Source organism: Onychostoma macrolepis, chromosome 05 (genome assembly GCF_012432095.1).
Source record: "Onychostoma macrolepis isolate SWU-2019 chromosome 05, ASM1243209v1, whole genome shotgun sequence".
Lineage (NCBI taxonomy): Eukaryota > Metazoa > Chordata > Actinopteri > Cypriniformes > Cyprinidae > Onychostoma > Onychostoma macrolepis.
In genome coordinates this window covers 6,397,632-6,411,186 of record NC_081159.1, presented here as the reverse complement: position 1 = coordinate 6,411,186, position 13,555 = coordinate 6,397,632, and the positions used below count along the sequence as shown (strand labels likewise).

The window sequence follows — 13,555 nt, the reverse complement described above, 5'->3', positions numbered from 1 at the left end:
GCACATGCACATAAAAATATACTATATATTCTATCATTCCAATGTTTGGGGTCAGTTCAGTTTTTTAAGAAATTAGCAAGGATGCATTCATTTGATCAAGAGTGATATTTGAGACATTCATAATGTTACAATATTTTATTTCAAATAAAGTCTGTTATTTGCTGTTATATTTCTTTCTAGTCATCAAGGAATCCTGAAAAAATATATAAAAGGTCCAGCAATGTTTCCAACATTGATAATAATAAGAAATGTTTCTTGAGTACCAAATCAGCATATTATAATAATTTCTAAAGAATCATAAAAATTCAGGTCTGCCCTCACTTTTTAAAATGTATTAAAATAAAATGATTATTTCAAAATGTAATAGCATTTCACAATATACTATATTTTTGATCAAACAATTGCAACCTTGGTGAGTATAAGAGATTTTCAAAAACACATTTATAAAATAACATGATAATAAATTAATATAAAATATGTTTACGTATACATACATTTTTTTTTAGTTTAGTCATTTCTAATGAATATATGGGTGTTGGGAGAAAGTAAAAAAGCACTGACCACTGTACTACAACCGCTGAAAATTGTTCTTCATTTTTCTGATAAAAATCCAAATCCAAATGACATTGCAGGGTAAAAGCGCTTTGGGCAAATGTTAACAACAGGATATTTACCTTAGATGAGGTGATGAGAGAGTGGACACCAAAACTCATACAGCCCAGGAAGTCACTGCGCCTGTGGGCAAAATCAAACACTCTAAAACACAACAACAGGCGGGAATTTTTGAACTCCTGATGAAGTCAGGTCATATTTACATTGGTTAACCCCACTTAGATCATGTTCACTGTTCAGTGACGCTGCTGATATAAAAAAAAAAAAAAAAACACAGCCAATAACATATTGATTTTGTACTGAGTGATTTTGGCACTGCTGAGTGTCTTTTGCAGCGGGGAAATAAAATACATACTAGAACAATTGAACTTATGGTACACATATAAATAGCCTCTAACTACAGCTGTATACATGTAGAAAATCAACACGTGAATGAAAAAAGATTATAAAATCCTACCTGGAAGTTCGACTGCGATTCCACACGGTTAACAACAGCCTCTTCTTCTGATCGTCTTCATCCACATCTCTGCAACATAAATGCAACACTTCAAAAGCTCATCCATCAACGTCCAGCTTCATCCAAAAACACAATGGCCTTTCCCTCCAAGACTTCAAAAAGACAGCTAACAAAAGAGAGACAGCAGACTCAGCCCTATAGTCTCTTTCAGAAAGACTGATTGAGAAATAGAGGCTGTCAGACGAGAGGTTAGAGAGCACATGATGTTTAACATAAATTATTCTACTAAAAGATAACACGACACTCTTCACTTCCTCTTTTTAAACACCATCATACAAGTGCTCTGTCTGTAGTGAACAATAAGAATTCACTCACAACATAAACGTCTCGTTGAAAACAGGACTCTTGCAGTCTAAAACGGTCCTGGTCTTCCATCGCTTGCTGTGGTCAACATCTGGAGCAATACTTATCTGGAATAAATAAACACGTGTTGGTGGTTGCTATTAAGTCCACTAGTTTAACATTGCTACAGGATATATTCATCATACTCAGAGGGAAAATCAATCAACACTTGAATTTGGAATCGAGTGGACAGCTGCCAACACAACTGATGCTTTCTCATGCCTGAAACCTGCTCAGGCTGACACGAAAACGGGTTCATTTCAAGGGCAGACGTCCACAGAGGATTAAGCGACAAATAATGACAAAAATAATAGCACATCATCACCAACAGTGACCGGGAAAGTTACTGCTGTCTCTCTGCCATGAGAAAAATAGGTTTGAGTTGTTTTATGAGGCTTGCAGTCACGTGACCTCACATGTCATCTAAATATCGTCTGCTCTAGACCTTATCTGCATATGTCAAAATGTACACCTTTACATATGAGTCACATGGTTTGTACTCTCTTCCCATGAGTCCTCTGGCCTCCAAAACTGTGAATAAAAACATGAGAGCATGAGTAATGAAGCTCTCATTTAATGAATTATGAATGTAAGACTTCTTGTATGAATTAAGTGCAAGTATAACCGGGTTATTAAAATTAGATTTTAACATGAGTCTTATTTGAAAAACAAATTCTTAAAACTCTAAAATTATAAAGTAAAAAATCTGTTCACAAACATGCTTACTTTGAACATAGAGCCACCCGCTGCCTGGAGTAACTTTCAGTTTGAGTTGACCTGGGGAAAAAAAAATCTAAATTATACCCACATGCCAAATGAATTTCCATTTTTAGTTAATTTAATATCCAGTCAAGTAATAAAAATAATAAATAACTGGTCAGAAGTTAGTATATTATTATTATTTATTTATTATTATTTATTGCCTTTATTATGACAAGACAGTACTCAGACAGGAAGTCAAGGGGGAGAGAGAGGGGGACGGGATTGGGAAAGGTCCACAAGCCGGGACTCGAACATGCTCACAAGGCTATTGGAACCAACTACTGTAATATTTTAATGTTTTAGAGAGAAGTCTCTTATGCTCACCAAGGCTGCATTTATTTGATCAGTACAGTACTATTGTGAAATATTATTACAATTTACAATGTTTTCTATTTCAATGCATGTTAAATGTCATTTGTAATTTTCCAAAAATGTTATTTTTAAAATAAGATGGCACAGCTGAATTTTCATCGGCCATTCCTTCAGTATTCAGTGTCACATAATCCTTCAAAATCATTCTAATATGCTGATTTTGTCTATTTATTTTCATGGAAACATCCACACAGGAATCTGAAACCTGTCATGGACTCACAGGTGTAATGAAGAGTCCAAATTATCAGAGCACAACAGATAAGTCCAAAAGCCGGACTCAGCAGCTGGTGTTACACTAATATGTGCATTGACACACATACATTTCCTCCAGACCTGCAGCAAAGCCTGGCCATCAGATCATTTTCTGCCACAATTCTGTGACAAGTGCAGTCAAACAAATAAGTTAAAATCTTTTCATCTAGATCAGTGGTTCTCAAACTGTTGGTGGGCCACTGGGGATCTGTGAAGGACTTAAAGTGGTCCACAAACTGACTGAATGATTTAAATAAATAAATAAACTAATTGACAAAAAGCAACAACAAATAATTAAATGGCTGATTAAGTTACTCATAACAATGAATGATTGTGTGACTAATTTGAGTGCTTATACTGTCATATAAGTTATACACTACCATTCAAAAATCTGAGATTGCTTTTTAAAAACATGAATCTTACTTGCTCCAAACTTTAAAATGCTAACATATATCAGTCTACCTACTGGTTAGGTCCAACTTGTTATCTAGCTAACATTTTGCTGATTCCATTTCATGTAGCTAATTTCTATAAAAAGAATCATTCTGGAATTATGGATTGGTAAAAGTGAGGTTATTTCAATTTTTATTTATTTTTTTAAACTGTAGGTAATTGTTTAAAGATTTTTGTTGATTAATGCTATTGAAGCATCATTTGTGAACACATACAGTAGCTCAATAGTGACTCACCATGAGTTTGTAAAAGAAAGGATGATCTCTGCCATTGCCTGAAACAGCTCAGTGTCACTTTCTGTGCCTTCTGACAGTCCATGTTATAGTAAAACCACAGCTTGACTGATTTTAAAAACGTCCCAAATTGCACGCATCACACATGAATTCTCAGAAATGTAGTAAATGAATTCAGATGTGATGCCTCGCAGCTATTCAAGAGCTTAACTGCCACTATGCACATGTTGCCACTGGAGGATAAAGGACAGAAGGAGAAAACAAGCATAAATTTCAACCGCCTTGCATTTTGAATAGCTGATAAGACAGGAGGAGCTGTGATTGGTCAGAGAGCAGCACTGAACGAGTGAAAGGGGGTGTGTGTGGAGGGAGAGAGGGAGGGAGGGAAAGTCCACCTGCTGTACTCATAATAAACAAAACCTTTGACTGAGGTCATCCTTTGTGCTGATCTGAGATCGGTTACATTATTTCTCTTAATACATATAACTGGATCAACAATAACAAAACTTGAAAGCAGCTCACAAACACTTCTGATTTCTTTATAGCAAAAAAATGTTTGTCACGGACTTGAAAAACATAGAGAAAACATTAAATGATCCCATGCAAAAATTGTATTTATAATAAATCATTATGTGATATGTGTATAAATCCTCAAAAGGCCTAATGCCCTTTACTATAAAAACTCCAGCTATAAAAATGTGCTATCGCTGGCTTTTTTTTTTTGTTTCTTTTTGATGACAGAAAACCACTTTCTAAGAATATATTCTGAAAATACATGATTGTTCTTGGAAAAAAAAAAAAAAAGAGATTAAAAGCAGTCTTGAGGGCAATCCTTTGTTCTTGTCCGTTAAAGGACTTTAACCGGAGTGAGTCATTCATTGACACAACAGGAAATCAAACAGTCACTGCCTCTTTCATTCCAGGATAAAGCCACCCCTCTCCAGAGGTTACATCTTTACTTCACAGATCTCACTGATGAACATAAGGAAAATAGGACTAGTGATTTGGTGCTGCTATATAATCATGCTAAGTCCATGAGGAATCCATCATATGGCAGTGAATAGTAGGCAATGCATCCCTCTGCAAGAGCAAAACCATGTTGAGTGCATAAAGCATTGTGTTAAGCTCTGTTTCCTGGTCTCCTTTGGGAGAGCCATGGAAAATGCATGCAACTCAACATCCACACAGATAAAAATAACAATAAACAGCTTATGCAGAGCATGCAGGATTTCAGTCGAATTAATTCAGTCATTATCTCTACTGTCTCCCCAACAGACAGTTTAAAAAAAAAACATTTTTTTTTTTATTTGTGAGATGGGATTATTGAATTCCAGATCTTTGTTTTTCTGTGTGTGATATATTTCTGTAATTTTAAGAGGGCATTTCTTGATGTACTACCAGCAGACATTATTGATAGTGACTGGAGACATTACTGATAGTCTGAATAAAGTCAATTTATACAGTATCATGCAGTATTTATGAGTAAAAAAGTATGTTTAGCTTTTTAAATAAATTTTGGGACCCAATTTTAATTTATTTATTAAGTTTAAAAATAATAACTTTTAATAATTGTAATGCACTTTAGCTGAATAAACCTCAAATGTGATAAACCATGGTCTGTCACTGACAGAGGCAGGTGAAAGAGTCCAGCCTAATCTCAGACGGTCAACTGTGGCTTCCATTATCCAAATTTTTCAAGAAACCAAGAGGTAAGTAATGCATTTCATGAGGGCCATAATTGCAGTTGTAATGTATCACAATAACTGCTAGCCACCAGCAGATACAAATACAAATATGTAATTTTTTTTGTTCAACTTCCTTGCTCTGGGGGAAGAAGAAAGCTGCTCAATGAGGACATTGCTGACAATGCAATAAAACTCAGAGAAATTCAGGCCAGAATTGTACAGGAAAACCTGGTATTCCATAATGTGGAAAGCATCAGCCTGGTTACCATCGCTCGAACTCTGAACAAACACAGAATTCGAATGAATCCGCTGTACACAGTGCCCTTTGAAAGAAACAGTGAGCGGGTCAAGGAACTCAGACACCAATATGTCCAGGTGCCTATACAGCACATCTGATTCTAGAGTGACTTTTACGCTATTCTACACTTTTTTTTCACTATTGTCTATTACTACTCAAGTAAACATACCCACATAGTGAAGAGCATTTACAGTAAACATCATGTGTTTGATTTCTTTCAGAGAGTTATGAAGTTGGAGGCTAATCAGACACCACATGAATTCATTTATGTAGATGAGGCAGGATTTAACCTGGCAAAAATTAGGAAGAAACCTAATTGGGAAAAGGGTCACTGCTGATGTTGCGGGTCAGAGAGGAGCAAATATCACAATGTGTGCTGCAATCTCAAGTGCTGGTTTGGTCCTGCAGAAAAGCCAGATTGGTCCCTACAACACAGAGCACCTTCTTTTGTTTTTAGGTGACCTCCACCAACAATTGGTGCCAGAAGCAGAAAGGGAACAAGTGGGAGGGAACATGAGGACATTTGTGATTGTATGGGACAATGTAGCATTCCACCATTCACATGCAATCACAAATTGGTTTGCAGCCCATCCGAGAATGATTTCCCTTTTTCTTCCTCCGTACTCTCCTTTCCTCAATCCTATTGAGGAATTTTTTTCTGCCTGGAGGTGCAAAGTCTATGATCATCGACCACATGATCAAATGTCCCTCCTGGATGCCATGGAGGCTGGCTGCAGAGACACGCTAAGCATTTCTATCCAAGGTGCATAGCAAGAGAAAATATAAGGTGTGATGTCGATGAGAACATGTGGCCAAATGCTGAAGATCGCATAGATTAGAACTTTTTTTTTTCTGCATTTTTGTTGTTGTTGTTTTTTATGATCAATGACAGCAATTTCATTTTGCTAATAAAGCCTTTACTGCAGCAATTCTGTCAGTTTTCTTTTATATTTCATAAAGTACTGATGACTCCTTCACTATGCTGTACACATACTGTCCTACAGTAAATGAATCCACACATTCACACACACACACACAAATGTAGAGTTCAGCTGACTGAATTATTATTATTTTAAATGGATGTCATATTGTATGTTCCATCCAGGTCAAACGAAAGCATGACAAGTAATGCAGTTTTTGTAATTAATTTTTAGCATTTTGACAGTCTATGCACTATACTGACTGTATGTTCCTGTTGGATAGAAAACTAGTGCTAATGTTTTGACTACTTAAACTCAAATGGATACCTGGACAATTTTCAATCTGGTTTCCGAGCACATCATAGCACAGAGACAGCGCTTATTAAGATAATAAATGATATTTGCTTCAATTCTGATTCTGGCAAAATATCAGTGCTGGTACTACTAGATCTTAGTGCTGCGTTTGACACTGTTGATCATAACATACTTCTAGAGAGACTGGAAAACTGGGTTGGGCTTTCTGGGATGGTACTCAAATGGTCCAGGTCATACTTAGAAGGGAGAGGTTATTATGTGAGTACAGGAGAGCATAAGTCTAAGTGGACGTCCATGACATGCGGAGTCCCACAAGGCTCAATTCTTGCACCACTCTTGTTTTGCCTGTATATGCTCCCACTAAGTCAAATAATGAGGAAGAACCAAATTGCCTATCACAGCTATGATGATGATACCCAGATTTACCTAGCCTTATCTCCAAATGACTACAGCCCCATTGACTCCCTCTGCCAATGCATTGATGAAATAAACTGTTGGATGTGCCAGAACTTTCTTCAGTTAAACAAGGAGAAAACTGAAGTCATTGTATTTGGAAACAAAGATGAAGTTCTCAAGGTGAATGCATACCTTGACTCTAGGGGTCAATCAACTAAAAATAAAGTCAAAACTCTTGGGGTGATTCTGGAGACAGACCTTAGTTTTAGCAGTCATGTCAAAGCAGTAACTAAATCAGCATACTATCATCTCAAAAACATTGCAAGAATTAGATGTTTTGTTTCCAGTCAAGACTTGGAGAAACTTGTTCATGCCTTTATCACCAGCAGGGTGGATTATTGTAATGGTCTCCTCACTGGCCTTCCAAAGAAGACCAGTAGACAGCTGCAGCTCATCCAGAACGCTGCTGCCAGGATTCTGACTAGAACCAGAAAATTTGAGCATATCACACCAGTCCTCAGGTCCTTACACTGGCTTCCAGTTACATCTAGGATAGATTTTAAAGTACTTTTACTCGTTTATATATCACTCAATGGCATAGGACCCAAATACATTGCAGATATGCTCACTGAATATAAACCTAACAGACCGCTCAGATCATTAGGATCGAGTCAGTTAGAAATACCAAGGGTTTACACAAAACAAGGGGAGTCCGCTTTTAGCTATTATGCCACCCGCAGTTGGAACCAGCTTCCAGAAGAGAACAGATTTGCTAAAACATTAGCCACATTTAAATCCAGACTCAAAACTCATCTGTTTAGCTGTGCATTTGTTGAATGAGCACTGTGCTACGTCCGAACTGATTGCACTATGTATAATCATTTTCTATTCTTAAATGTTTTAAATTCTTTGTAAATCAATTTTTAAATCACTTTGTTTTTATTGTTGTGATTATTATTATTTTTAATTCCTTATTATTATTTTTAATGACTATTTCACTTCCTTTTATGTAAAGCACTTTGAATTACCACTGTGTATGAAATGTGCTATATAAATAAACTTGCCTTGCCTTGCCTTGAATGACTCAATTTTAAATCAGGTTTGCTGTGTTTTGAGAGAGTTAGTATTTGTAGAAAAAGGCATTCAGCATTTTGAAATGGAGAGTTTGTATTTATTTAACAAAATATGGTTTTGGCCAGAAAATTAACTATTTGGCTAATTGTGTGATGTAGGTGTGTTGCTGTGTTAAGAGTTTAGAAAAAGCACTTCAAGTGTTGTTAAACGCTTGTTAGCAATTGAAAAAACTGTAATATATCCTATCTGAATAAAAGTATTTTGAAACTTACTGACTTTTTATTTATTTTTTTTACTTAATTAGTTTTATATATTTATTTTATTTTAACCATGGTAATAGTCTGTGGTCTTATAGGATATGCTTCAAAAATATGAAAATATTTTATTATGTGAACTGATTTTAAAGTACATTGATAATCTATCACTATCAAGCAAATAAGGTTTTTTAAAGCCATTAATTAAAGTTCTAAAATTGTACAGTCTGAACGGGAGTCCCCGAGTCTGAAAAAGGTTGAAAACTCCATGAATGATTTCCTTGTGCAGAGGGAAACAGTTACTTTACGGACAGATTAGTTTGGTCTGAGCATTTCAACACTGCCATCTAGTGGCACACAATAGTGTGCACAATATCAGTCAACGTTTAATTATCCGTGCATCTCCATCAGAATGGAGCTTAATTCTAATGTGCAATCAGATGAACAATCATTCACCTTTTCCTTTGAAACCAGACGGGTGAATTTTCCTCCTCTTTTTGGGTGCAGATTCTGTACTGTTCTTTACAGCCGTTTTGACCACTGAGGCCACTTTAACTTGAGCAGATGCACTTTGGCTGACAGCTTTCCCCCAGTTCCTCTCAGCAGGTCTACCAGCACTGAGACTGCAGGAATCACAGGATGAAACAAAAATATGAAGAAACTGAGAAAAATGCATGTCTACATAAGCAGTTCTAAACTAATTTAACTTCAGCACTCTGCTCTACATGATATAAATATACGACAAATTTTATATGAATAGATGCATGAGCTCCTTAACTGTAATCCCCACCATTCATGGGCTTTCCTTACACAAAGAAAATATATTTCTGTATAAATTAACGATCAATAATGTATATTAAAAATATAAAGAATAATAATTTAATAAAACATAAGGAATTTCCGCTTTTCCACTTAATATTGAAAATTCTAAAATTGTAGTATGTTTTCAGCAAACACATTTTTACTGATATACCATCACACATATTTTCATATGAAATGTGTAACTATGCAAACAATGAAGTCATAAAAGCTTATGAATTTGTGTTCAGCTTTATGTAAAACCATGTGATAAATTATGAAAGAGAAACTGAGTGTTTCAGTATTACAAGAAAAAAATGTAGTGACATTTTTGTCTTCATTTCTACATATATTTTTTAAACATATCAATATATACATGGTCCATGCATATATGAAAATATAATATAGCTAGTTGGAAATGTATTATTAAAAATACTGCATTATATTTTCCGGTATATTGCCATGTTTCGTGAGGGATTCTATTATTCTTATTTATTTGATATTACTTTGTGATTGTTAATATAGTCATTAATTACCGCTAACATAAATTATAACACATGCATCATGCATTATTCCACTGGTCTGCTGTAACAGTTAATTAGTAGACAGTGGGTAATGTTGTGTGGTTTGTTTTGATACAGTCATGCAGCATTAAACAGAAGCATTCCATTCATGTGCATTTTATCTGTTTACGTTCTTTACTTTGCCTGCTGGCTCACGGCCAATGGGCTTTTGTTCCTGACAGATCTGATGTGTGCCACTGAAGATCTCCTCTCTCTGCTCTCTGTAGGCCTGGTTCTTTCTCTACACGGCTTCTTTGTTGACGGCCCCATGGGGAGGAATGGATCCTGTAGCCAAAGAGATTCCCTGTGAAGTCTGTTCCTATGGGCACAGCCGGAGGTGTTACATGGTTAGTGCACTCGCTTCTGACATGAATTCTGATGACAGAGTGATAGACAAGCGAACCCTGCAGGAAGCTCTCAAATGATCTTAATTCACTCAAAAAAGCTGATTAACTCCAACAATGAAGAAGCCCTGTCAAGAGTTGCCAGAGCAAAACTGACATAAACGTCACACTACTTTAACATGAATTTGATGTACTGTATGAAGCTAGTGTTCTTCTTTGACTTTGTGTTAATTTGTTAATGATTTAATAACATTTCAGAAATTTAAACAAAGAGTGTCAATGATTAGGTTTAATTAAGGTTTTCTGAACATGCTGAAGGAAATCACTTCTGACATCCCAGCAGGACATCAGGTGCTTACAGCAGTGGGGAGGTCAGAGGTTTTATTACTTCTGCAAATTTGAATTCTAATACATTTTATACATCTGCTTCTAATAACTGGAATTTCAAACTGCTTTAAAAATGCATTGATGCCATTCCACTAGATTAAAAAAATATATATCAAAGCAAGCAGCATATTTGCATTTACATTTATTCATTTAGCAGACGCTTCAATCCAAAGTGATTTACAACTGAGGAATACAACAAGCGTATTTGAATCAAAGATTGCAAATGCTCACTTTTCATGCAATACATTTCACAAACGGTTGTTTGTTAGGTTTTAAATGATAAAATATGTATATTGTTACACATTGATATGAATAAACGTTGGTTACTATGCAAGGACACGTGTATAAACTTCATACATCCACTAAAAATCACTACATATCAGTCGATAATGTAAATAGATTATTATTATTTTTTATTGCCAGCAAAAATGGTTCCGAAAAGTTAAGCATCGTTTGTTTACAGATTTCTCTTCAAGATTCCACTTGGTTTGATATCTTTACTAGAATAGAATAGGACTGGTGGAAATTGTTGTAGACAGAGGTTTAGTACATAAAGACATACAAAAGACAATTTGTGAATATGCAAGTATGCATTACTGCATGTAATGTACAACACAATACAATAGATAGATAGATAGATAGATAGATAGATAGATAGATAGATAGGTAGATAGATAGATAGATAGATAGATTTGCTGTAAAAGTTAAACTATTCCTTCCTAATATGCTATGAATGATTACTAATGTTCATGTAAACGTGGAGCATACCGTGTTACGAGTGATTTTCCAGTGACATTAATACAATTTTTTTGTTGTTGTTGTTCAAAAACAGCATTCAGCTTTCCAATATTGATTGTTGTGCGGTCGAACGGTGTTGTTTCTGTCAGCAGAGGTAAACTTGAAATCTTCACAGCTTTATCGTGTAATCATGAACTTGTGGCTTGAGCGCTTCGGTGATCATACACTCACAATGGGCTGGGTTAAAGAACCGTTGTACTGCTTGAGATTACAAGTAAATATTAAACCGCCATAACTTTACACTGGCGCTAACTTATATTACACTACATAGTTATAGGAATCTGTGAACTTAGTTAAGTTAACTGTCTGTATTTAGGGGTTTCTCAGTAAGCGTTTCCAAACGCACCCGAACATATTCCACAGCCGAATGTCATTTACACTTACCTTTCCCTGAAGTCCATATTTTGCGAGTGCTGTCTGCTATAATCCATCTTCTTTACAAACACAAATTCCCAGCTATTATGTTTATATTTACCAGCTCTGAGTGGGACATTCAAACTGCAGAAACTCCCCCCATCCCGCTCTGAAGAGGAAGTGTGTGTGCTGCGCTGCAGACGCGCTGATGGATCTCTCCACCAATCCGAGAGCTGCATTTGAAACGCACGGAGTTTGATTGCATTTTCAGAAATGTCTAAAACTCAAGGGGACTGCAAAAGTATTTGCCCCAAGGGAGTAACTGTTCTTTGCACAGTAGTTAAATTCCTTCTTTTACAATATTTGTGCTGGATTCCAGTCATCCAAAAATATTTCTGTGTACTTTTTTTTTCTTTTTTAATTAAACGTGTCTCATAGTTTATGCAATTGTTTTAGCTCCACGTTTTTTTTACAGTATTACAAGTGTTTTTGTTTTCCTTCACTAACAGAGGTTATGTTTTTCAAGTGAGGCACAGTAGTGTCTCTGAAGACGTTATAGTTGCCAGGTGTCCAGAAAGAATTTAACTTTGACTGTCAGCCAAGCACACAGTAACGTATGTCAATGGAAGTCGCAGTACAGTTTTTTCCCTTGCAAAACAGTTTTCTTTGTTTGTCTGGCACATTTTGTTTTTTTGTTTAGTTTCTAACTTTTCCTCTCTATCTTTTCTGTCTTTTAATCTCACAGTATGATTTTATATGTCACAATTTGACTTTATTTCCTTTTTAAACTCTTTTTTTATTTAGCTATACTCTGAGGTGGAAAAGCCTTCCGTAAAGAGACAATTAAACAGTAAAATGTTTTCAGTTACCTAAAAATGGTCTTATATATAAGGATACACCTCAAAAAAGGCAAAAACAAAAGAAGGGCTTGTCGCTAAACAAGGATGTGACGACACATGGGATGTGGCCCGTTATAATGTGAAAGCACTCATTTGTGTTAAACAGTTTGAACACCTTTGACCATCAGCACAACAGTAACTAGAGAGTTTTTACTGTCATGTACGGCACACCTCCTCCCTCATGCCAAAGCACTCTTGCTGTATTTCTATTGATGAAACAACTAGGCCTACATTATGTTATTGCTGACCCACTTAACATAAACAAAGCCACACACTGTGAGTCAAGCACAACAACATTATACACTTTGACCCTACAAACATCTGACTCCAGCAGAGACTGGAGGTGAATGAGACCTACATTACATTGATGTCCAGTGTGGCAGCAGTTTCCCTGATTAGCAATTCATATCAAAATTGAGTGCTGTAAAGAATATTGTGAATCAGCCAAAGGGAGGTTGAAAATAACTAAAGAAAAACTCAAAATTTGTTTGTTCACACATTTTTCCTCCCTATTATGTGAGGCATTTTCAAAAGCCATCTGGTCTTTAAAAACAGCCAGGAAATCTGCGGTTTACAAAGTTATCTGTAGTCTAAATCAACTGTACAGAGCATTCATTGGTAATTAGGGAATTCCAATCAACATCTAATTTCCTCAGCTAAAGCTGATGAACTGGTTTTGAACCTCTAAGAGGGTCAGTTGTGCTCAGCAGATATCCATTGATAAAGCAGATTCATATTTGCATTGCAACTATTCCAAATAATCCTGAAAAGAATGTATCAGGTTTTTCACAAGAATATTAAGCAGCTGTTTTCAATACTGAAATCTTTCTTGAGCACAAATAGCATATTAAAATGATTAAAGTTATCTTAAATTGTAATAATATTTCATAATATTACTGTTTTTACTGTACTGTTGATTAAAAACAA

General features: G+C 35.7%; 1 protein-coding gene across 6 annotated transcripts in view; it reads right to left on the bottom strand.

The window, feature by feature from the left end:
* Window positions 1-11,916, bottom strand: part of LOC131540840 (regulator of G-protein signaling 3-like) — a 37,934-nt gene extending 26,018 nt beyond the window's left edge. The window contains exons 1-8 of one of the 6 annotated variants that reach the window (XM_058776120.1): window positions 11,760-11,916; window positions 9,986-10,165; window positions 8,942-9,108; window positions 2,198-2,248; window positions 1,944-2,002; window positions 1,445-1,539; window positions 1,070-1,138; window positions 675-756 (exon numbers count right to left, since the gene is read on the bottom strand). In XM_058776120.1, coding sequence (XP_058632103.1) covers window positions 675-756; window positions 1,070-1,138; window positions 1,445-1,539; window positions 1,944-2,002; window positions 2,198-2,248; window positions 8,942-9,108; window positions 9,986-10,165; window positions 11,760-11,806 — 750 coding nt within the window. In that variant the 5' untranslated portion in view covers window positions 11,807-11,916. Of the gene's footprint in view, window positions 1-674; window positions 757-1,069; window positions 1,139-1,444; window positions 1,540-1,943; window positions 2,003-2,197; window positions 2,249-3,546; window positions 4,116-8,941; window positions 9,109-9,985; window positions 10,166-11,345; window positions 11,496-11,759 lie in introns of those variants that run through there. The other 5 variants (XM_058776121.1, XM_058776119.1, XM_058776122.1 and 2 more) reach the window with 5 other exon arrangements.
* Window positions 11,917-13,555: the final 1,639 nt, after the last annotated feature.